Genomic DNA, 26,565 nt, shown 5'->3' on the forward strand with positions numbered 1-26,565 from the left:
CTCTCCACTATACTGTACCTAGTCTCAGCTGGGGTGAGCTTCCGGCTGAGGAAGACAACGGGATGCTCCTCCCCGTCAATATCTTGAGATAGTACAGCACCGAGACCTATCTCTGAGGCATCGGTCTGCACTATAAACTCCCTTTTGAAGTCGGGTGTCACCAAAACCGGGGACCCACACAGGGCCGACTTCAAAGCGGAGAAAGCTTTTTCCGCCTGCTCATTCCAGTGGACCGTCACTGACTTGCGTCCCTTCAAAAGGCCTGTCAATGGTGCGGCGACTGTAGCAAAATTGGGGACAAACCTCATATAGTACCCCACCATACCCAGGAACGATTTTACTTGCCGAGTAGAGACAGGTCGGGGCCAATTCCTAATTGCCTCAATTTTGTTCACCTGAGGTTTGATCACTCCGCGCCCAATGACATACCCCAGGTACTTGGTCTCTTCTAACCCTATCGAGCACTTTTTTGGGTTAGCGGTTAAGCCAGCCTTCCTAAGGGAGTCCACTACAGCCTGGACTTTCGCCTGAGGCTCAGTGACAATGTCATGCCGGATTACGGACGTGCGTCCAGGGAGGTCTGAGAACACATCCGTATTCCGACTAATGAACTCCCTGGCTTCCTGAGCCTGTTTAGAGGAGAGGCTGTCAGCAATTTTCACTGTGACAGCCGCTTCCCCTGCTTCAGACTGAGGGGCCAAAACCGCTTCCCCTAGGAACCCTGGTCGTGGGCTGTCTTCCGTACAGGTTTCCCTTTCCTTCCACGGCTTGAGCAGATTCACATGGTACACCTGCTCCGGCTTTCGCCTCCCTGGCTGGTGTACTTTGTAATCTACTGGTCCAATTTTTTCTAGTACCTCATAGGGCCCCTGCCACCTAGCTAGGAACTTACTATCTACCGTTGGTACCAGAACCAACACCCGATCACCCGGGTTAAAGTTTCGGACCCGAGCCTGCCGATTATAGACCCTACTCTGGGCTCGCTGCGCTGCCTCCATATGCTCCCTAACCAGAGGTAACACTGTTTCCATCCGTCCCTGCATCTGGGTGACATACTCAACTACACTTTTGTGCGGTGTGGTTTGTTGTTCCCACGCCTCTTTGGCGACGTCTAATAAACCACGAGGGTGTCTGCCGTATAGTAGTTCGAAGGGCGAGAACCCAGTAGAGGCCTGGGGCACTTCTCGCACTGCGAACATGAGATAGGGCAGAAGAAGGTCCCAGTCCCTCCCATCCTTAGACACCACTCTTTTCAGCATATTTTTTAACGTCTGGTTAAACCTCTCTACCAGGCCATCCGTTTGCGGATGATACACGGATGTCCGTAACTGTTTTATTTGGAGCAACTTACAGAGTTCCCTCATGACCTTGGACATAAATGGGGTCCCTTGGTCAGTTAGAACCTCCTTAGGCAGACCCACTCTAGAAAACATTTCCATTAACTCCTTAGCTATGAGTTTGGCTGACGTATGACGCAATGGCACCGCCTCCGGGTACCGCGTGGCGTAGTCGAGGATGACCAGGATGTGCTGGTGCCCTCTAGCTGACTTCGGTACTGGGCCTATAAGATCCATAGCGATCCGCTCGAAGGGAACCTCAATAATCGGGAGAGGGACCAGAGGACTACGGAAATGTGGCTGGGGGCTGGTTATCTGGCAGGTTGGGCAAGACTTGCAAAACTCTTCTACCTCTCTGCACACACTGGGCCAGTAAAACCGCTGTAAAATCCGGTCCTGCGTTTTCTGCTGGCCCAGGTGTCCCCCAAGAACATGTTGGTGGGCTAATTTCAACACGAGCTTGCGATATGCCTGGGGCACCACCAGCTGTTCAATATGTTCACCCCGTAGTTTATTTACCCGGTACAGCATCTCCTGTTGAACCACAAAACGGGGGAACATAGATTCGGCCCCCAGTTGTTGCGGCTCACCCTCAACTACTACCACATTTTCCCAGGCTCGAGATAGAGTCGGATCCTGGTGTTGTGCTGTACCGAAATTATCCCTAGAGACATTGAGGTCTGCCAGCTCAGGACCCGGCGGCAAATCCTCTACGTCTCCCACCATCACACTTAACGGGGTTGTCTCCCCCTCTTCCACCGAAGTGGCGGTCACCCCTACTGCTGGTCCTTCTGACTCAGGTTCCCAAGGTTCTGGCCTCCCCCCTGAGTCAGGCCACTCTGCTAGGGGTACATCTGTTTCCCGGGTAACTTTCGTATCCGGCCAGAGTGCCGGGAACCCGGGGAAGTCTCTCCCAATGATCAAGTCATATGGTAGCTTTGTGGCGACGGCCACCTCATGCATCCACCTGCCGGCCACCATTGACAGAGAGACCCGGGCGGTGGGATACTCCTTTAAGTCCCCATGTATGCAAACAACACCGACTTTTCGGCCAGTATACTCAGCCGGCCGCACCAGGGCAGCTCTTACCAGGGACACCAGGCTCCCTGAATCCAGCAGAGCCACCGCCAGAGTGCCCCCCACTTCCACCTGGCACAGGTGGCTATTGTCCATAGTCTCTGAAGTTCCTGTGGCACACAACATCCTGGCATATAATGAGTGGCGGAAGCCATAGTTGGTGTCCATGGGTTCCCCCCGATGGGGACAGTCCGCCCTTATGTGTCCAGGCTCCTGACAACGCCAGCAGACCACCGGGTTTAGGTCGGCAGGGGGTACATCCCGGGCGGGTCTAGCTGGCACCGGCCGCCGGGTCTGGGGCGGAGTTTTCCGGGGTTTGACTGGCCCCCTCCCAAAAGAACCCCCCTGTAGATTTCTGGTGGCCTCATAGCGCTCCACCAGGTCGACCATCTCCAGGGCATTATTCGGAGACACCTGGCCGATCCAGTGCTGGAGAGGGTACGGCAAAGCCCTCCAAAACACATCCGCCAACAGCCGATCCAACATAGCAGTGGGAGTCAACATGTCCGGCTGCAGCCATTTTTGCAAACGGTGCAGCAGATCATAATATTGTGGTCTAGCGGGTTCAGCCAGGTTAAATTCCCACCGATGCACCCTCTGGGCCCGGACCAATACATTCACCCCGAGTCTCGCCAGGATCTCACCTTTTACTGTCGGGTAGTCGGCCGCCTGATCATCGGGGAGATCAAACAATACTTGCTGGGGACCGGACGCCAGGAACGGAGCAACGACCTCAGCCCACTGGTCTCGGGGTAACTTTTCCCTCACGGCCACTTTTTCGAAGACCGCCAGATAGGTCTCGACGTCATCCGAGGGGGTCATCTTCGGAATCGCCGCGCGGACAGCTTTCCGGGCATCGTGGACATTGTGGGACGCTCCTGACGCCTGCAACGCCATCACATGTTGCAATAGCAGCTGGTTCGTTTCTTGTTGCTGCTTGTTAGCCTCCCGCTGCTGCAAGTTAGCCTCCACGAGGGCCTTCACGACCGCCTCCATTTTGTCAGGGGATACGGGTCGTAACCTTGCCGGCTTAATGTAAGACATGCACTTGTGCCCGGATAAACAAAAAACTTTTCGGCCTTCAGGCCTGCCTCACTGCGTTTGCCCGCATCCTCCACCAAATGTGGGGATTCGCTTTGGTAGGCAGGGTAAGCGGACGCAGTACAGAGGCAAAAAACAAGGTTTAAATCAAAGTTCAGTGTTTATTCACACATAGCCAGAAAACAAGCCAAAAGAAAGTGTTCAGTTTTGGTGCCTGTTCACACCACACAAAGTTCACAGTGCAAAAAGACGTCACCTGGTCAGCAGATGATTTTCACCCAGAGTCCGCAGCAGTCTTTAGTGGCCTGTTTCCCCAGCCTATGGCTCACACAAACAGATCCCTCAGTGTCTCAGACCACAGACTCCTCAGCTCCTCTGTAATGGAGGATAATTCACCACCTGAGCATGCTGGCTGGGTTTTTATATTCCAGCCAAAACCCGGCCTGGAACCGTGGGGAACAGCCACCCACCCTGCTCTTTGGCTGCTCCCAATAAGAACCGGCCCGGATTGGCTTTACAGCCATTCTGACAGCTGAAGTGTCAGACTGCACTACAGAACTGACACTTCAGGAAGAAAATCCGGTTCTTACCTCACCGAGGCCAGGAACCTCGGTGACACGTATCTTCCGTCAATGACGGCTCCTTGTTCCTTCTTACAGTACGTACTGCAGGCTGTGTGTGTATAATGTACTTACTGCAGAGCTGTGTGTGTATATAATGTACATACTGCAGAGCTGTGTGTGTATATAATGTACATACTGCAGAGCTGTGTGTGTATATAATGTACATACTGCAGAGCTGTGTGTGTATATAATGTACATACTGCAGAGCTGTGTGTGTATATAATGTACATACTGCAGAGCTGTGTGTGTATATAATGTACATACTGCAGAGCTGTGTGTGTATATAATGTACATACTGCAGAGCTGTGTGTATATAATGTACGTACTGCAGAGCTGTGTGTGTATATACAGACGTGGACAAAATTGTTGGTACCCTTTGGTCAATGAAAGAAAAAGTCACAATGGTCACAGAAATAACTTTAATCTGACAAAAGTAATAATAAATTAAAATTCTATAAATGTTAACCAATGAAAGTCAGACATTGTTTTTCAACCATGCTTCAACAGAATTATGTAAAAAAATAAACTCATGAAACAGGCATGGACAAAAATGATGGTACCCCTAACTTAATATTTTGTTGCGCAACCTTTTGAGGCAATCACTGCAATCAAACGCTTCCTGTAACTGTCAATGAGACATCTGCACCTCTCAGCAGGTATTTTGGCCCACTCCTCATGAGCAAACTGCTCCAGTTGTGTCCGGTTTGAAGGGTGCCTTTTCCAGACTGCATGTTTCAGCTCCTTCCAAAGATGCTCAATAGGATTGAGGTCAGGGCTCATAGAAGGCCACTTTAGAATAGTCCAATTTTTTCCTCTTAGCCATTCTTGGGTGTTTTTAGCGGTGTGTTTTGGGTCATTGTCCTGTTGCAAGACCCATGACCTGCGACTGAGACCAAGCTTTCTGACACTGGCTAGTACATTTCTCTCTAGAATTCCTTGATAGTCTTGAGATTTCATTGTACCCTGCACAGATTCAAGACACCCTGTGCCAGACGCAGCAAAGCAGCCCCAGAACATAACAGAGCCTCCTCCATGTTTCACAGTAGGGACAGTGTTCTTTTCTTGATATGCTTCATTTTTTCGTCTGTGAACATACAGCTGATGTGCCTTGGCAAAAACTTCGATTTTTGTCTCATCTGTCCACAGGACATTCTCCCAGAAGCTTTGTGGCTTGTCAACATGTAGTTTGGCATATTCCAGTCTTGCTTTTTTATGATTCGTTTTCAACAATGGTGTCCTCCTTGGTCGTCTCCCATGTAGTCCACTTTGGCTCAAACAACGACGGATGGTGCGATCTGACACTGATGTTCCTTGAGCATGAAGTTCACCTTGAATCTCTTTAGAAGTCTTTCTAGGCTCTTTTGTTACCATTCGGATTATCCGTCTCTTAGATTTGTCATCAATTTTCCTCCTGCGGCCACGTCCAGGGAGGTTGGCTACAGTCCCATGGATCTTAAACTTATGAATAATATGTGCAACTGTACTCACAGGAACATCTAGTTGCTTGGAGATGGTCTTATAGCCTTTACCTTTAACATGCTTGTCTATAATTTTCTTTCTGATCTCTTGAGACAGCTCTTTCCTTTGCTTCCTCTGGTCCATGTCGAGTGTGGTACACACCATATCACCAAACACAGTGATTACATGGAGCCATATATATAGGCCCAATGGCTGATTACAAGGTTGTAGACACCTGTGATGCTAATTAGTGGACACACCTTGAATTAACATGTCCCTTTGGTCACATTATGTTCTGTGTTTTCTAGGGGTACCATCATTTTTGTCCATGCCTGTTTCATGAGTTTATTTTTTTACATAATTCTGTTGAAGCATGGTTGAAAAACAATGTCTGACTTTCATTGGTTAACATTTATAGAATTTTAATTTATTATTACTTTTGTCAGATTAAAGTTATTTCTGTGACCATTGTGACTTTTTCTTTCATTGACCAAAGGGTACCAACAATTTTGTCCACGTCTGTATAATGTACATACTGCAGAGCTGTGTGTGTATATAATGTACATACTGCAGAGCTGTGTGTGTATATAATGTACATACTGCAGAGCTGTGTGTGTATATAATGTACGTACTGCAGAGCTGTGTGTGTATATAATGTACGTACTGCAGAGCTGTGTGTGTATATAATGTACGTACTGCAGAGCTGTGTGTGTATATAATGTACGTACTGCAGAGCTGTGTGTGTATATAATGTACGTACTGCAGAGCTGTGTGTATATAATGTATATACTGCAGAGCTGTGTGTATGTATAATGTACATACTGCAGAGCTGTGTGTGTGTATAATTTACATACTGCAGAGCTGTGTGTGTATATAATGTACATACTGCAGAGCTGTGTGTATATAATGTACGTACTGCAGAGCTGTGTGTGTATATAATGTACGTACTGCAGGCTGTGTGTGTATATAATGTACATACTGCAGAGCTGTGTGTGTATATAATGTACGTACTGCAGAGCTGTGTGTGTGTATAATGTACATACTGCAGAGCTGTGTGTATATAATGTACGTACTGCAGAGCTGTGTGTGTATATAATGTACGTACTGCAGAGCTGTGTGTGTGTATAATGTACATACTGCAGAGCTGTGTGTGTATATAATGTACATACTGCAGAGCTGTGTGTGTATATAATGTACATACTGCAGAGCTGTGTGTGTATATAATGTACATACTGCAGAGCTGTGTGTGTATATAATGTACATACTGCAGAGCTGTGTGTGTATATAATGTACGTACTGCAGAGCTGTGTGTGTGTATAATGTACATACTGCAGAGCTGTGTGTGTATATAATGTACGTACTGCAGAGCTGTGTGTGTATATAATGTACGTACTGCAGAGCTGTGTGTGTATATAATGTACGTACTGCAGAGCTGTGTGTGTATATAATGTAAGTACTGCAGAGCTGTGTGTGTATATAATGTACATACTGCAGAGCTGTGTGTGTATATAATGTACATACTGCAGAGCTGTGTGTGTATATAATGTACATACTGCAGAGCTGTGTGTGTATATAATGTACATACTGCAGAGCTGTGTGTATATAATGTACGTACTGCAGAGCTGTGTGTGTATATAATGTACGTACTGCAGAGCTGTGTGTGTATATAATGTACATACTGCAGAGCTGTGTGTATATAATGTACTTACTGCAGAGCTGTGTGTGTATATAATGCACGTACTGCAGAGCTGTGTGTGTATATAATGTACATACTGCAGAGCTGTGTGTGTATATAATGTACATACTGCAGAGCTGTGTGTGTATATAATGTACATACTGCAGAGCTGTGTGTGTATATAATGTACATACTGCAGAGCTGTATGTGTATATAATGTACATACTGCAGAGCTGTGTGTATATAATGTACGTACTGCAGAGCTGTGTGTGTATATAATGCACGTACTGCAGAGCTGTGTGTGTATATAATGTATATACTGCAGAGCTGTGTGTGTATATAATGTACGTACTGCAGGCTGTGTGTGTATATAATGTACGTACTGCAGAGCTGTGTGTGTATATAATGTACATACTGCAGAGCTGTGTGTGTATATAATGTACGTACTGCAGAGCTGTGTGTGTATATAATGTACATACTGCAGAGCTGTGTGTATATAATGTACGTACTGCAGAGCTGTGTGTGTGTATATAATGTACGTACTGCAGAGCTGTGTGTGTATATAATGTACATACTGCAGAGCTGTGTGTATATAATGTACGTACTGCAGAGCTGTGTGTGTATATAATGCACGTACTGCAGAGCTGTGTGTGTATATAATGTACATACTGCAGAGCTGTGTGTGTATATAATGTACATACTGCAGAGCTGTGTGTGTATATAATGTACATACTGCAGAGCTGTGTGTGTATATAATGTACGTACTGCAGAGCTGTGTGTGTATATAATGTACATACTGCAGAGCTGTGTGTATATAATGTACGTACTGCAGAGCTGTGTGTGTATATAATGCACGTACTGCAGAGCTGTGTGTGTATATAATGTATATACTGCAGAGCTGTGTGTGTATATAATGTACGTACTGCAGGCTGTGTGTGTATATAATGTACGTACTGCAGAGCTGTGTGTGTATATAATGTACATACTGCAGAGCTGTGTGTGTATATAATGTACGTACTGCAGAGCTGTGTGTGTATATAATGTACATACTGCAGAGCTGTGTGTATATAATGTACGTACTGCAGAGCTGTGTGTGTATATAATGTACGTACTGCAGAGCTGTGTGTGTATATAATGTACATACTGCAGAGCTGTGTGTATATAATGTACGTACTGCAGAGCTGTGTGTGTATATAATGTACGTACTGCAGAGCTGTGTGTGTATATAATGTACGTACTGCAGAGCTGTGTATATAATGTACATACTGCAGAGCTGTGTGTATATAATGTACGTACTGCAGAGCTGTGTGTGTATATAATGTACGTACTGCAGAGCTGTGTGTGTATATAATGTACATACTGCAGAGCTGTGTGTATAATGTACATACTGCAGAGCTGTGTGTGTATATAATGCACGTACTGCAGAGCTGTGTGTGTATATAATGCACGTACTGCAGAGCTGTGTGTGTATATAATGTACGTACTGCAGAGCTGTGTGTGTATATAATGTACGTACTGCAGAGCTGTGTATATAATGTACATACTGCAGAGCTGTGTGTATATAATGTATATACTGCAGAGCTGTGTGTGTATATAATGTACGTACTGCAGAGCTGTGTGTGTATATAATGTACATACTGCAGAGCTGTGTGTATAATGTACATACTGCAGAGCTGTGTGTGTATATAATGCACGTACTGCAGAGCTGTGTGTGTATTTGTACAATGTCATGATCAAAGACAGAAAAAAAGAAATACCTAAAAAATAATCATGCATGGCAGGACACACATTTAAGGATGTGCCCACATGGGCCCTTACTGTTTGTTTTAAATGGTAAGCAGATGACACACTAAGGTTAACAGGAGCTGGCCAAACCTACTAACCCCCTGCAAGCTAGATACAAATCTTAGTGACCTTGGTTTGCAACTTATTAAATGCTATATCCAGGCGCAAGTGGCGTTTCCACTTTCAGAAAATTTACTACGTATTCCTGATGACTGAAATCCAAGCCCGCTACGAGTTGGCACACATTTCAATTCAGGCACATGGACGGCTGAAGGATGCGCTTCTCCAAAATTAAGCACATCCTCTGGTGGTGCAGACGTGCTATGCCATTCTTGATCAATCTCAGAAGTAAAAAATGGCAAAGTGCATCAATAAAGACATGGAAGTAACAGTGACATTAATGGAAAAAGGAGGTGTAAAGGGTTACGCAGCCTGATGGTGACATCCAATGAAAGTGGGCAATGGAGATGTCCATTAGACTCCCATGATGTCACAGAGGAGGCTGGGGCTCCCTCTCTGGGCCCCGTCAATCAGCCCCGGCAGAGAGTCACTGCTACAGGGGTTGTTGAGAAAACTCCATTTGAGAATTAGTTTACATTTACACCAGCATTTTCAATACCGCAATTGAGATCCGTCATTGTCAAAGGGGACAAAACTGAACTGAACTAAAGAGTCACCAGAATGCATTCCGTTCCGTTTGGTTGCGTCCCCATTGCGGACAGAATAACGCTGCAAGCAGCATTTTTCTGTCTGCGATGTGGTGCGGAGCAAGATGGATTCTCTGACACAATAGAAAACGGATCCGTCCCCCATTGACTTTCAGTGGTGTTCATGACGGATCCGTGATGGCTATAGAAAACATAATACAACCGGATCCGTGTATGATGGATGCAGACGGATGTATTGTTGTTTTTAACGGCAGCGTTTTTGCAGATCCATGACGGATCCACAAAAAACGCTAGTGTGAAAGTAGCCTTAGCAGGCAGTATATCATAGCATGGAAGAGGTTAACATGCAGCTGGACCCCCGGACTGCCCATAAACATGCACACTCACTAAGATCGGCCTCGCATGCATGTTTCTTTCATATGGGGGTACGACACCTGCCAGACTGCCTGGAAGCACACCCTTGCTGGGGCATGCTGAAGTCCATCGACAGACTTTGGGGGAGGGGGTGGTCTGCTATTGCGTTACCAGACGGAAGACATACTCACATTTGTCAGTTTCTCAGGCCTCATAGAGATCTGCAGCTCCTTAAACAGGGCAGATATTTCTTCCATAAAATCCTCATCAGCTAGAGAAAAAGAAATATGACAGAAGAATTCAGGTTTGATCCTGACACATCAGACCAACAATCACCGATGGCACTTCACACTTGGAACTTAACCATACGTAGCTTCAGGCGCCGAACACCTGGAGGAAGGTGAAGTGGTTTATCACGACCGAGTATGTCTGATCCTCTCATATTTGGAGATCCAATCCCAGTGTGAGCTCACCTCACAATAACATACAAGGTCCATATACCCTATGGACACAGTGGTGCCCGCCACTATGAAGGATAGGGTGCCGTTAGGTAAGAACAGACCCTGCTCTGGTGGACATGGCCACACTAAGCTTCATGTCTGGCCTAAAGTGGCTTCCTCAGGTGATGAGAGAATCTGGCGATTAGCTGATCACCGGGCCGACTTACCTTTAAATACAGGTTACCTCCACAAGTTGTCTTCTACAAAATAAAGTCATAGTAGATAGGTCTGTGGAACCCCATTCATAGAGTCCAAAAAGCAGAATTTTCCATTTAAGGGGATCATCAATCATAATAAATCTTCTGTTGTGCCCTGGATGAATCATGGCCAGTACAGTGGGTCATGGGCCGGGACAGTGGGCCACAAGGTACTTAATAGTCATTTTAAAGGGATTGTCCAGGGCTTGAAAAAAAATGGCTGCTTTTCCCCAAGGGATTGTCCAGGGCTTGAAAAAAATGGCTGCTTCCCCCCCCCCAAAAAAAAATAAACAGCACCACTGCTGTCCACAGGTTGGTTGTGGTATTACAGCTCTGCCCCACTGACTTCAGTGGATGTGAGCAGCTATACGAGACACAACCCATAGACCGGCGTGGTGCTGTTTCGGAGGAAGGCAGCCATGTTTTCTAAGCCTGGCATCTTTTGTCACAGCTTGGGATTGGAGCTTCCTTGACATCTTCTAGGGATTATTGATGTAACTTTGCCTTATGCATATATACTTTTTGCTTACTCCTAAGCTTTTGATACCTTGCTCCTTCACCCCTTGCTAAATGATTGCCTTGTTGCCACTGCCTGCTATTACTACTTCTGTCCACCAGGTGTTCCCTTAGGCTTTTCTACTCTCTATAGTGTACTGTAGGTGTAACTGTGAACCCCCACTATTTTGCCAAAAAATTGGGCACAAGAACCAGTTTACAGCTACTTTCTGTGAGTACCCAGCTGGTAACATGATCATTTAAGCTCATAAAAATCTGAATACTAAAGTGAATTTCCCTTTTGCAAATGTATGAGCTAATGAAATAAAGTATAGAAGTGAATAAAAGGCTTAAAGGGGTTTTCCGTGAACAGTACCTATCCTCGATCCTGATCACGAGAACAAGGGTCCTGTGCCCCCCTGTCTGAATGGAGTTGCAGTTGTATATGTCCATGGGACTGCCAGACAGAGCAGAGTGCAGTGCAGTCCCACAGTATTCAATGGCTAGCACTCCATTCAAATGGGAGGTCAGCGGGCCACCATTCTTGTGAACTGTAGGGTTCTAATGGTCGGGCCTACTCTGATCAGCCTCTTACCCTGTTCATAGGAAAACCCCTTTAGTGCGGACAACATATAATGACAAAGGCAGATTTATGAGAACTGTCTTTGTTGCCCACATCAGCCAATCACAGCACAGCTTTCACTATTTATCGTGCTCTTGAACAATGAAATCTGCACTGTGATTGGTTCCTTTGGGTAGAAAAGAGAGTTTTTCTTTTAGACAGTTTCATAAATGGATGGTTCTCTGCGATAGTCTCAGAGAATGGTACATTTCCTTTTATTTGGTAGAGCTGCTATCAACCGGTGAAATTTCAGCGTGGACGTTCATAGCATGTAAAAATAAAAACCCTTTTCCCCCTGATATAACTACAAGCTGATGCATTTTCTTACACACTGAGAGTCATGCAAGAGGCGGATGAAGAGGAAAATAAAAGCAAGACCTGGCCAAATCCAACTGTGCAGCTGCCTGCTTTGATCTAATAATAAGTCCCAGCTACAGAAGCCTCACACAGTCCGTTCACTGCGCTATGCCACCAGATAAATCCCCCAACCCGGCCCAGTATGTCTGATCCTGGCAGGCAGCCGGCAGAATGGGCCTACTAGAGCCTGGAGAACGGATTTCCTAGATGTCTCTGACGTAGGAAGGGAATTGAACACCAGCAAGACATCAAAAGGGCAGGTCATTCACAAATAAGATTTTCTCACAAGTGATTCTGTTTTCCTTAAGAAATATATGTTTAGGGCATACCCTTTTGTATGCAAGGAAATTTTAAAAATGCATTCTCATAAAAGGCGTTTATGGCATCTACTCAGGATAAGCCAGAAATGCCAGATGAGTAAGGACTGGGACTTTCACCTTTCATCAGGAGAATAGGGGGACCACTGGTTGCACTGGCTTCAAAGGAGTGGAAGACACATTTTTTGCATACAAGTCTCTTAAATGAAGTCTTGGGGGCTACGGAAAGACCCAAGCAAGCAGGGTAGCCTCCTCTACAATGAAGCCAATGGAGATGGTGTCCACTTTGCATCTGAAAAGAAAGGTCAGGGAACATTATTCTTCCAATGTGGGGCCCCATCTAAGAGGCTCTATGAAGGATACAACCGCATTTAGAACTACTCAGAGATTTGTGTTAAACTAAAGGCTAGTCAAATCAATTGCAGTGTACTTGGGGTATAATATACATTTGATGAATATAGGTCCAACTTGCCAATTTTGGCAGGACCCACTAACGGCCATCTAGTGTGCATGAGAGCCTCTCAACTATCCACCACAGGAGATGTCAGGGGAAAGAAGGATTGGACTGTTCTCAGGGCAGATGAACCACCAACACAAGCTTCAAAACCCATGCATGCTTGGCCAAGGGTTGGGAGGAACTGGTTTATTTCAGCACATGCCTGAAAAGCTGCTTGAATAGGAGTAAAATGAAGAGATATCAGAGAAACCTCTCCAAACAATAACCCCTTATCCAGACTAGCCACCCTATGACAGATTTTCAATTCCACCAAACCCTTATGGAAAACCACTTTTCAAGGCAAGTTTGGGTGGTCGGCTCAAAGAGGTTTCAGTGGATAACATTTAGACGATTATAAAGATGACTCCATACCTTTCTCCACCTCTTCATCATCATCAAACTCTTCCATCGAGAACACTTCCTTTAAGGACTCCAGCTCTTGCTTAAGATCTGCCAGCTCGTCTCCTGATAGAGACCCAACAATAGACTTCACCTGAGCAGGCAAATGATGAATTTAGGAACATAAAATCAAGCTCTTCCATAGGTGTCTCAAAAGATCATTTTCAAGTCCATAAAGACTTAAAAGGGGTTGTCCGAGTTATGAAAAAAAAATATATAGCACTGAAAATCTGATGGGCAGCAATATATAACTAAGCTAAGCAAGTTTTATGCAAAAAATATATATATTTCCTCATTTACCTGGTTCTCTTCTGGACCTTTGTTTACATGCAATAAAAACAATCTCTGCCCCTCCCTCTGCACTGCTAAGGGAGTGGATACAAGAGCTGCCCTGAGTGACATGTCTGCCTGCTGGGAGACTCTACAGCATGTTTTATGTGTAGGACTACAAGTCCCAGCTGTATAATGACACTGCTAAGGGAGTGGATACAAGAGATGCCCTGAGTGACATGTCTGCCTGCTGGGAGAATCAGCAGCATGTTTTCACCGCCAGACATCTGAGAAGCTCTGACAGACGTTCTTCAGAACCTCCTGCTTGAGGTTCTTTTGTTTTGCTTTTGTTTTGTCATCTCGTTTCCCTCTCTCAGCTGTCATCTAGTTGCACCGAATGCATCCCTTTAAATCCCCTCCCATACTGCATCACTTTGCGGTTTATACAACTTCCTGGAGTGTATACATGCTGGATGCTACAACTGATGCTTCTGAAGATAAGTCTGTTCATTTATTTGTGTTTTCCTGTTTGCTTGATCCTAGGTGACCCTGACTCCCTCCGTATTAAGTGTAGGGAGCCGGTGGTCGTGTCCCCTCACTATTATAGGGTGTTCAGGTGTCATACAGTCGAGGCACGAGGGCATGCAATTTTCTATCATAGAGATCTTTGCATGGGCTGAGAAGACAGGGAGAGTTTCAGGGCTTAAATAGGGGTCACCATTTTGTTCCTTAGTTTCGGATCAAGCCAGTCGGATCCTTATTTGTAACTTCTTGCTTTCTGTTACACCATCCATGACACATGTTGTATGTGTAGGACTACAAGTCCCAGCTGTATAATGACACTGCTAAGGGAGTGAATATAAGAGCTGCCCTGAATGCTGGGAGAATCAACAGCAATTTGTATGTGTAGCACTACAGGTCCCAGCTGTATAATGACACTGCTAATTCACACAGGATCTTCCCCCTACCTCCTTGTGCAATGCTCTCTTTAGTCTGTCAGCTCCTGTGCCCAGAATTGTCCCTGCTGCAGCTACCCAGTCTGTGCAGCTGAAGGGGTTAAGAATCCTAGGAGAGAGCAGACAGCCCGGCAGTGCAGGGGGGCGTGGCCAGCACAGTGACGTCTTGTTAACAGCCTTGTAAATGAACTTTATCAGAGCAGGGAGAGAAGCTGACATCACAGGTCATGTGACCCTCAGCGAAATCTGAGAAAGCAGGCACTGCAGATAAAGGGAGTTAATTGGAAAGTTTTATATTTTCCCAGTTAGGAACATAGAAAGAACAAATATAGAACATAGAAGATAGAAAAAAATAACTCGGACAACCCCTTTAATAAAACCACCCATACACATTAGATACACTTTGGCCGATACTCTTAATTTCAGTAGGATAGGCTAACAGTCTGACGTACTTTGGCAACCAGACTGTCCACAAATGATGCAATGAAGTCCAACATGCCTCAAGCTTGTTCACCATTTAACATCTGATCTAAACATGCACACTCATGAAAGAACCGGGCTATTTTATGTGCATGGTTCACTTTCTGTAGGATCTGCTAACAGACCTCAGTCATTTGGACATTTTTTAGTAATCTTATGATGGTGTATTCTCAGGATAGGCCAGCAATATCAGATTAGCAGTCGTCCCACACCCGCACTCTCACTGATTAGCTGTTCAGGACTAGTTCTAGTGCTGGAAGTAGTTGCCGGAACTACATTGCTCCATCCGCTGTGTAGTGGACAGAGCTGGTTAATGCAATGCTGCGCCCATTAAAGTGCAAGGGAGCAAAGCTGCAGTATCCAGCTCTGTCCACTATAATGGATGGAGATTTATAGTTCCGGTGCCTACTTCTGGTGCCAGAGCTACTGTTAATCGGGGAGCAGGGATGTGAGGTGTCAGACCTCCACTGATCTGATATTGATGGCCTATGCTGAGGATAGGCCATCAGTATAAAGATACTGGAAGACCTATTTGGGCTCACATGTAACTTCCACTGTATGTTATGTGTTCACTACAAGTAGATCAGCCATGAACAGTGACAACAGGGATGTTAGAACCATACCTTTCCTTCGCTCTCTTTGGACAGCAACTCCAATGCTTCAAGGTGAGCCAGACCCTGATAGTCATCAAATAACAGACCATAGTGTGCTCTTCGCTCCGTCTCTGTGGTGACATCACTGCTGACGCGCTGTTCCTCTTTTTCCTTTGCTTCTCGTAAAACCTGTGAAACGTGAAAAAAAAGTAACACCTGATCATCAAGATCCTGTGAAACTGAGGTGCACTCATTTCTAGATCAGCCATAGCACTAAAACTACTACTTGCAACAATGACACGTTGAAGGGGTACAATAAATTAGAAAGCAAGTGAACAGTCAGTTCCTGGTCCATGTGTTGGATGCTGAAAAATGAACAAGCGTACGGATCTGAGCAATGACAAGAGTCCAATAGTGATGGCTAGACCACTGGCTCAGAACATTTCCAAAATACCAGGTCTTGTAAGAGGCTCTTAGTATATAGTGGTTAGTACTCGCCAGAAGTCCAAGGAGCGAGTGTACTGAGATATACACTTATCCTCTATCAAGTGGATATTAGGGAATAAGTATCTGATCAGTGCTTGGTTATCTCTGGCAGTCACATACAGAATGATTAGAGTGCTCAAGCTCGATCGCTGCTCCATTCGTTAGTAGGACTCAGGAAACCCATTCTCATGATTGGTGGAGCTCCCAGAGGTCAGACCCCTACTGCTCAGATGCTTATCTGGGATAGTTTATATATTGTGTGAGAAGGGTATCGTTTGGGAGAACCGATATCTGCCATTGAAACAGTTAAACTGTGTGTGGTGAGCCTTGGGTGTGTCTCTGGGGACCAAAAGGTTAACCCAGACACAGGATCAGCAGGGTTGACAGCCATACCTAACATAGACAGATTGTAAAATACGTACTGGGACCTGCTTATACTGGAGTGAGTGAGGTTGGCAGTGGGACGCTCACTCCACCCGGGCTTCCATAGCCCACAGCTGCGGGTCAGAGCTGAGAAGTGTGGCCATATCTGGAGAAGATGACTGATGGACTACAGAAGGTATAACATGTGCCACCCAATACTTGCCATTTGTACCTGTGGGCGGGGTAGCTGGTCCCACGTATAGTCAGGGACGGTCATGTTGTATTAGGTACTTGCTCAGCCGAGCAGGGTTTGTTTGTTTAAGCCTATTTGTTAAGGCTACGCTTATGTTTAACTATATAAGTGTGAAATAAAACCCCTCAAATCGGACTTTATCCAGTCTGTGTCCCTGCACAGCTACCAAGTGTCTACCAGAGCGACCCCCCACAATTGGTACAAACCCTTTAAGGATGTGCATGAGGACAGAAGGCGAGTCCAACACCACAGAAGAGATACTGCAGCACAAATGACTGAAATGTTAATGCTGGCTATGACAGGAAGGTGGAGGAACAGGCAGTGCCCCTGAGGACGATGCATGTGCGGTTCCTAGTTGCAGCATTATACCAGTGGACACCTGGTCACCAGTCTGAATCATATACCATATATACAGGCTCTGTTAAGGCCTGTTTACATCGGCTGAGCATCAACAACGCTCATTAGCGACTTGGGTAATCGCATCTTTCATGCGGTCACCTAAATCATTGTTTGCCGGCAGCAGATTGTGCCATCTAAGCATGAAAGCGGATTCTTTATGGGAATGAGCGGCGGCATAAGTGATCGCTCCTCCCTATACTGAGGAGGAGATCACTGCATGTAAATTCAGCAGTCTCCTTCACTGACGAGCCGCCGATTGGCGGGAAGGAACGCTTCCTTCCTGACAATCATCTGCTAAATTGTCCAGTGTAAAAGGGGGCTTTAGAATCATTCCTAGTGTGGCCTGGTCTGAGGAATCACAATTTCTTTTACATCATGTAGATAGGTGGCTGAGTGTACACTTAGCTGGGAAAGAGGTGTACCATGGGAACAAGGTAAGCCCAACAAGGCTTATTTGCTGGGACACCAGCAGCGTACAAATAAGAAAATCATAGGTAAAGGTGAGCTCAGAGCTAAAGAGCAATCCATGTATGTCATTTTAGTCAGCGCTGTAAATAGACTCTAAAGATGGCCATGCACTAGGCAGTTAGAGAATTTTCTGTTGACCACTGGACATGTTCATCTGTTGTGTTGGGGGTTTCTCAGCATGGGCCTACAGACTGGCATCTAGTTAATGGAAGCCCAGGCCCGAGATCATGGCAGAAATAGGGCTGTGATTTGTCATTTTCACTTATGGCATTGCTTTCCAAGAGGACAACCTGGCCGACTATCAACGAAAATCTGTACATAAAACAGTCCTCTGACATCCACAATGTACAACCAGTTTTACAGGCAATGTAAGCAAAAGTACAAGATAAGTGAAGGCATTTATAAAAGTGTAAAATGTGTTGTGGGCGTGAAAAGAAAAGAGTGGAGGCCGATAACTTGACTATGTATAGGCGCCATGTCACTACGTTAGAGGGGTTGGCCCATCTTGGCCGTTCATGGTGGAGATGGGCTAGAGGAGGTGAGGTTACAGAAATGGGAGAGCGGCTGACGCTCTGCTGTTTCCGTGACCCCGATAGCAGTGAAGATCCATGCTCATTAAGCGACTAACCTTTATCTAAGATGTAGCATACATGAATGCAGTCTGCCCTGCTGGACATTGACAGACAGTAGAATAGTGAATAGCCTTGACCTACCTGTGACAAAGTAGAATTCCTGCTCATCAGTCCTTTAGTCTTTTTGAAGCCTGGGTCTCCTTCTGCGATAACGTCCATGGTCTTTTTGCCAATAAACTCCAAGGCATCCAGCCCTCCGGTGAGAACAGTCTTCCCCTAAGGCATATTTGTGGGTACAGAAAACATTAGCAAAAATAATTTCCAATATATGTTAACAGCGATGGAGCAAAGAAAAGAAAGGCAGAGAATCTGTGCTCGCGTCTTATGGCAGACCGCAGATTCCTTTCTGACACACAGTATATAGAACATGGGCTATGAAAGCAGATCACTTCCTACACTTACTTATCCCAAATAGTAAGTCTCTGGGAACCTGGTCATTTCAGTGGGCAGCAGTTGGACCCCATGAAGCATTGTTTTACATATATGACATATCATACATCTTCATGATGATAGAACCCCTTTAAGGTGTGGGTACGACTCCTCTAGAGTAGGAGCCACTCTCTATGGTGCATTTAGGCTACTTTCACACTTGCGGCAGAGTGATCCGGCAAGCAGTTCCGTCGCCGGAACTGCCTGCCGGATCCGGCAATCTGCACGCAAATTTGTAGACGGATCCGGATGCCTGAAGGACGGATCCGGCATTACTGTATTTTTAATGCATTTCAATGTAAATTAATGCCGGCAACTGATCCGGAATTTTGTATGGAGAGAATACCACAGACATCCTGATGCATCCTGAACGGATTTCTCTCTAGTCAGAATGCATGGGGATGAAACTGATCAGTTATTTTCTGGTATAGAGCCCCTATGACGGAACTCAATGCCGGAAACGAATAACGCTAGTGTGAAAGTAACCTTAGACGCTGCGAGGAGCAGCTGACTGTCAGTAAGAAAACGTTCCTTCCAGACAATCGGCTGCTTGTTAAGTGGAGGTGAAGCGCTGCATTTACTGCGACTGCTATCATTTATCCTCATATAACATCATTGTACCTGGGCAGTATCTATACTTTATACTGATACTTGCTATTTGTATTCTTATAGTTTTAATCAAATACTCCTGTTTTACCAATAAACAAGTTAGACTACAAAGAACAGTCCTCTTATTTGGAAGCCAGGAATGGTTTATGCTGATGTCAGACTGCACACTGTGTGAACGTGTAAGAAGACAGAAGACTTACTGTACTCTGCACTGCTGTGGAGATACTGGAGAAGAACCCCAGGGCACCTGTAATGGGGGAGGAGCCCTCCGCCTCTTTGGATTCACTGCTTTCTTCAGCTCTGGCATCTGGTGAAATAAAAGCAGTGTACATAAAGGGGTATTCCAGTTTCATAAAGTTGATTATCCATCCTCAGGATAGGTCATCAATATCAGGCAATAGACCGCGAGCAGGTAAACAATGAAGAAGACCCAGTGCTCACACGGGACCTCCGCCGATCAGCTGTTTGAGAAGGCAGCGGTGCTTCAGGAGCGCCGCGGCCTTCTCACTGTTTACCGCTGGCCCAGTGACGTCACGACTAGTATCAACTGGCCCGGGCGGGGTTAAGCGGCATTCAAGTGAACAGACCTTAGCCCCGCCCAGGCCAGTTGATACTAGTTATGACGTCACTGGGCCTGCGGTAAACAGTGAGAAGGCCGTGGCGCTCCTGGAGCGCCGCTGCCTTCTCAAACAGCTGATCGGCGGGGGTCCCGGGTGTCGGACCCCTGCCGATCAGATGCGGATGATCTATCCAGAGGATAGATCATCAGTTTAAACAAACTGCAGAACCCCTTTAAAACTGCAGATCAGCGGGGGTACCGGGTCAGACCCCCACCAATCTGATAATGATGACCTATCCTGAGGATAGATAATCAACTTTGTGAAACTGGAATACCCCTTTAAGATAAATACAGCCAAGATACCAGTGTGTGCTCCATGGATACATGAAGGCATTTTGTAGTGCTGGTACATTGGAAATGGAATTGAAAACTGAAACCTTGAAGCAGCTGTCACTGAAGTCTCTGTATAGCCCTAGCCTAATTCACAGGCTCCTTACACTGGACCGTATAAAATAAAATAAAAAAATAAAAACATGACGTAGCCATTGCCTGTTTAAGCCACACCACTACAGCTCTGCCACTCCACTGGTGTCATGCCAGTCCTGCAACGATGATGTCACATACACCATTCATGTGACTGCTGCAGCCAATTATTGGCCTCAGCAGTGAACCTACAGCATGTGACCACTGAGGCCAGTGACGGGCTGCAGTGGTTATGTGGATGATGAAGTCACATCATGGCTAAAGACCTGCGGGGACCCCAAAAGGGGTGGCAATAGAGCGGGCTGGGGGTGGAAATTTTTTTATATTTCCTTCTATTTACCAACTTAAAATCCCAGGCAACCCCAACCCACATGTAGAAGTGACTTACCTTCTGTGGCCTCCACCCGATCCCTAAATGACAACTCTACAGGACTTGGGACTCCCAATGAGCTCTCTGCCTTCTCAATAGCTGAAGAGATTCCATGACCTGTGGGGAGAAACGTAGGTTTTAAAGGGGTTCTGCAGTTTGTTTAAACTGATGATCTATCCTCTAGCTAGATCACCAGCATCTGATCTGACACCCGGGACCCCCGCCGATCAGCAGTTTGAGAAGGCAGCGGCGCTCCAGGAGCGCCACGGCCTTCTCTCGGTTTTCCTCAGGTCCAGTGACGTCACGACTAGTATCACTGGCCTGGGCGGTGCTATGCTCTGTTCACTTGAATGGAGCTTAGCCGCGCCCAGGCCAGTGATACTAGTCGTGACATCACTGGGCCTGTGGTAAACAGCGAGAAGGCCGCGGAGCTACTGCCAGGGCCGCTGCCTTCTCAAACAGCTGATCGGTGGGGGTCCCGGGTGCCGAACCCCCGCCGATCAGATGCTGATGATCTATCAAGAGGATAGGTGATCAGTTTAAAAGAACTGCAGAACCCCTTTAACTTCACAACCAGAGTGGGAAAAGTTTCATGTGTGAACTCAACATTCTATCTGTAAGATAAAATGGACGGCCACCACTGCTCTCCCTCTGATGGGCTTTAGGTGTTTTTAAAAAGGGTTGTTTGCCAGCAAAAATGTAAAAAGAAATGAACAAAAAACACTTTAGTAAACATTCCCTCTTGCATAAATGTAATTGCAAACCTAGCATTTTACTTCACTCACAGAACCCTGATGTCAGAGTGCCAGCTCCTTGCGGTCACAAGATGGGCGACTTGTGAAAAGGAACGGAGGAGGGAAACGGTGCTCAGTCACATAAGACAGTGCTGACACGTTGCCCAACAGGAAGAAAGCACAGAGCTTCCAGGACCACGTGACAGCATTCTGAATCAGCAAATGTGAGGTTTGGAATACGTACGGACATATGTTCGGGGAGTGACGGCCACCGGATGACCCTTTATCGGTGCTTTCTGTTTGCCTACATCTTTCTTTAAAGGCCAACATAATATCTACATCAGACTACAACGCTCTTTGATTTATGGGCATTTTATGGCATTTGTAGCATTTATTTTCATGATGCTCTAAGTATTGTATTTTCCCAGAAAAACATCAGAAAAAATAATAATTATACTTAGGCTACCTTCACACTGGCGCTTTGGCTTTCCGTTTGTGAGATCCGTTCAGGGCTCTCACAAGCGGGTCAAATCGGATCAGTTTTGCCCTAATGCATTCTGAATGGAAAAGGATCCACTCAGAATGCATCAGTTTGCCTCCGCTTGATGAAACTGAGCCAAACGGATCTGTCCTGGCACACAGTGTAAGTCAGGAGGGACGGATCCGTTTTCTCTGACACAATGAAAAACGGATCCGTCTCCGATTTAATTTTAATGGCGTTGATGACGGATTTGTCTTGGCTGTGTTACAGATAATACAAACGGATCCATGTTCATGACGGATGCATGTGGTTGTATTATTGTAATGGATCTGTTTTTGCAGATCAATGACAGATCCGCCCGAAACACGAGTGTGAAATTAGCCTCACCAGTAATTGGATTTTCCAAAACCCGTGATAGTACAATAGAAAGATGGATCCACCCTACAATTGGACAGGACGCCTCAGAGCAATCAAAAAGGGAACACCCACTTCCTCCCTCAGTGTTGATTCCAAAGTAGATCAGTAGGAGCCGTACAAATAGAATTCCTATTACTTCATTCTTCTTTTCTTTCTTTTTTTTACTTGAAAGACAGAAACAATTCTCATCAACCATAATTACCAGGGAGGGAATTAGAGGGGTGATGTCATGGGCTCTGGAAAATCCAATTACCTGTAAGTGTAATTATCATTTTTCCCTTCACCCATGACAGCACCATAGAGAGACCAGTAACAGAGATATAAAAACATCTCTCAGGCGGGACCGTGCTTGAAAAGTAATCTAAGCTAAGAATACCCAGATGGAAGCATAGGGAACCCAAAGGCTAACAAGAGGCCCGAACTAAAAAAAAAAAGTCGGATCAATAAACATCTCAAAACCTAGGAAATTTTTATACTAGACATTATACTTAAAACCTAGCATAATATTATAAAATAAATCTCATATGGGTTTCTCATCAAGTATTTATCAAAATAATCATAACAGATCTAACAAAACATCTTAAAGTACTTATCTTGACACAGAATAATCAAACTGAAGATGATTGCTGAACGCCGATTCTTTTGGTGCCCAATATATTGCAAGACAGATGCTTTGATCCAAGATCCACTGGAGGCCCTTTGTTACATTTACCAGAAGAACCCTCAGACGTCAAAATCTCAAAATTTCCTCACAATCTGGCATCCATGATGGAACCCTTCCGTGGCATCCATCCCCTGGAGAAGCTCACGGATCGGCCACAAGAGGTCCAAAGAGCCCCTTGGACCCTTTAGACCTACTAGGATCCCCACCGCCGGAACTACCGCACAAAGGATCCCAGCAGATAACCGCCGACCCTTCAGGACCTCCCTGGGAAGTTCTAGATTGGCGGCAAGTATTTATAGGGTTTTGCTGGTGCGCCATACCTCCTGTAGGCCATCCAGACTAAATGTTCCAGACCATCTTCTTACTCCCAACCAGGAGCAATATGAGGCTTTGTTGGTACGCCATATGTCCTGTAGGCCATGCAAACAATATGGTCCAGCCCATATCCTTATTCCCAACCAGAAGGCTTATAGGGCTTTGCTGGTACGCCATACATCCTTTAGGCCATCCAAGCAATATGGTCCAGCCCATCTTCTCACTCCCCAACAGGAGCATTATAGGACTTTGTTGGAGTGCTATGCTTATTGTAGACCATTAAACTACAAATTGATAACCAGACATAGCCACAGAACTAGTTCACCCTGCATACATGGCCACCAAAGTAGACCGCCACCGAGATATGGCGACACCTCAGGCACAGCTGGTCACATAGACACCCACTCAGAGCCAAGTACAGCCATGCAGACACGGTCGCAGAAGCCGCCAGCCATGCAGAAATGGCCACTAAAGCTGCCAGACATGCAGACACGGCCGCAGAAGCACCCAGACAATCAAACACAACTGCAATACATAAGCCCAGCAGCAGAAGCAGACTGCTACAATGCAGTCATCCCAGCAAGCATAAACATGAGGCCATCCAGGCATATACTAAAAGGTAGTCAACCAGGAAAGGCAGCCAGCTGGACAGGCACAGACTCAAAGGCAGCTAGCTACAGTAGACGCTACAGGCGTTCAGCCGACCAAGCATTTAACCAAGCAGGTATAGATGAAAGACATTTAACCAAGCAGGCATAGATGCAAAAGGCATGCAGCCCAGAGGCCAACCGGGGCCCGAAGCCATGAGGCGGCCAACCGGGGCCCGAAGCCATGAGGCGGCCAACCGGGGCCCGAAGCCATGAGGCGGCCAACCGGGGCCCGAAGCCATGAGGCGGCCAACCGGGGCCCGAAGCCATGAGGCGGCCAACCGGGGCCCGAAGCCATGAGGCGGCCAACCGGGGCCCGAAGCCATAACCTAAGTTCAATCCATCATAAGGTGTTCCTTCTTTCACAGGCCTGGAGGCTGCATGCTCCAGGCTCCTCTGTCCGGAGGACAGGAAATACACTCTGGGAGGAAGTGGGTGTTCCCTTTTTGATTGCTCTGGGGTTTCCTGTCCAATTGTGGGGGCGGATCCATCTCTATATGGTGCTGTCATGGGTGAAGGGAAAAGCATGTTTTAAATGTTAAAACCTACAAATATGTCACCAGATATGCTTGTAAAACACTCCATGAAGCACGTGCCATTTTACACAAGTGTACAAAGGGGTTGTCCAGGATTTTGATTTTGGTGGCCTATCCTCAGGGTCACCCCACACCCTAGGCTGATCAGCTGTTACCTTGTGGCTCCAGACAGCACTACACTGCTCCATCCATTGTGTAGTGCATGGAGCTGTTACTGCAGCATTGCTTCCACTGAAGTAAATGGAAGCAGCCCCGCAGTGACCAGCTCCATCCGATGCACAGTCCCAGTGCCAACATCTAGGCCACAACATCTAAAACACACAACGCGTTTCGAGGCAATACACCTCTCAATCAGTTGCATGATACTTAAGTACTGGGGTCCCATCTACATTTGCATCAGACCTCCACTCTGTTCCGGAAGAAACTTTACATGATCCCTTTCACAACAGATGATGGCCAGTGGTATCCACAGCCGGACCTGCATCCATCTGCCGGTATTCGAGCTCCTGACGTATTTGAACAAACTACCCACAGCTTTTAATATCCCAAACACAGGTTAAAAGCGTGTCCTTTTGGCACAAGTGTGGTCACAATACATTGATATACCTTTACAATACAATGGCAGGCACTATTCTAAGCACAGGGGGTGCAGGAAGTGTTATTATACTCACCAACAGTAGCCACTGTGGCCGTAGCAGAGGAAATTAACGACTTGCCCCAGTTACCCCAATACCCCCATGACGATGGAGATTTGGCCGCTGACTCCTGCACAAACATGAAGAAAAGAATTATAAGCACCACATATAGAAAGCCGAGCCCTGCGGGCTCCTTATTTTAACCCCTCGGTTCCTGTATTGATTATATCTAACCCATACAGTAGAGATAGCTGGATGGCCTGGGTTATGCATTTACCATGGTCATGGAACTCTATCTCACCTGCACATGAGTACAATAGCCTGTCTGGGGTTGGCATATCACTAGAATATGCCATCAATGTCGGACAGGTGCAGGTCCCACCTAGAAAACAGGGCCCCAAAGTAAAGGACAGCACACTGCACATGCGCGGCCACCTGTCCTTTCACCGTATTAGGACTGCCAGAAATATCAATGAATGAAGCATACGCAGTGTGCTCTCCTTCACTTCCGGGGCCCCGTTCTCTAGATAGGAGTGGGTCCCCAAGGTAGCACTTGCACCTATCTGACATTGATGGCATATCCTAGTGATATGATGTCATCAATGTGCTAGATGGGAAACCCCTTTAATAAAACGTATTCTTAGGATGAAGAATTTAAAGGAGGTGAAGTAAGAAAGCAGCGCCGATATCCAGCATGGCCTGCATGTAGGGAATAGAAAATAGGCACATGAAGCCATTTCTCCAGTTTACGTATTAGTCCATTTTTATGGACATTAAAGTCTGCCTATCGCCTCATGACATGGTTTATTACTATTACCCAACAGCAGTGACCTTCACCCAGCACATCCATGTGATCCTGACGTGATCATGAACAGATAGAGAATTAGGGGGAACACCCAAAATCATCTACTAGATAACATCTTCCCACCCCAAGTAAATATACAGGCTGAGGGCTCATTCACACGACCGTATGGCTTTTTTAGTGTTTTGCAGGCCTTTTTTTTAACAGATCCGTTTTTCCATTTTTTGTTTCAGTAGTGTTTCCGGTTCCGTTCCATTTTTCCGTATGGCATATACAGTATACAGTAATTACATAGAAAAAATTGGGCTGGGCATAAAATTTTCAATAGATGGTTCAGCAAAAACGGAACAGATACGGAAGACATATGGAGTACATTCCGTGAGTCTTCCTTTTTTTTGGGGGGGCGGACCATTGATTTGAATGGAGCCACGGAACAGGATTTGCGGGCAATAATAGGACATGTTCTATCTTTGAACGGAACGGAAAAATGGAAACGGAATGCATACGGGGTACATTTCAGTTTTTTTTTTTTTTGCGGAACCATTGAAATGAATGGTACCGTATACGGAACGCAAAAACCGTT

The 26,565-nt window shown here is 46.0% G+C and overlaps 1 protein-coding gene across 1 annotated transcript in view; it reads right to left on the reverse strand.

Annotated features, from left to right (window-relative positions):
* The window catches only part of FAM114A2 (family with sequence similarity 114 member A2), a 46,868-nt gene that overhangs the window by 16,629 nt on the left and 3,674 nt on the right, over positions 1–26,565 (reverse strand). The window contains exons 3-9 of the mRNA XM_044281182.1: positions 25,217–25,310; positions 20,770–20,868; positions 19,540–19,646; positions 18,383–18,517; positions 15,731–15,889; positions 13,375–13,495; positions 10,210–10,289 (exon numbers count right to left, since the gene is read on the reverse strand). Coding sequence (XP_044137117.1) covers positions 10,210–10,289; positions 13,375–13,495; positions 15,731–15,889; positions 18,383–18,517; positions 19,540–19,646; positions 20,770–20,868; positions 25,217–25,310 — 795 coding nt within the window. The remainder of the gene's footprint in view (positions 1–10,209; positions 10,290–13,374; positions 13,496–15,730; positions 15,890–18,382; positions 18,518–19,539; positions 19,647–20,769; positions 20,869–25,216; positions 25,311–26,565) is intronic.

This window comes from Bufo gargarizans, chromosome 2, assembly GCF_014858855.1.
Source record: "Bufo gargarizans isolate SCDJY-AF-19 chromosome 2, ASM1485885v1, whole genome shotgun sequence".
Classification (NCBI taxonomy): Eukaryota; Metazoa; Chordata; class Amphibia; order Anura; family Bufonidae; genus Bufo; species Bufo gargarizans.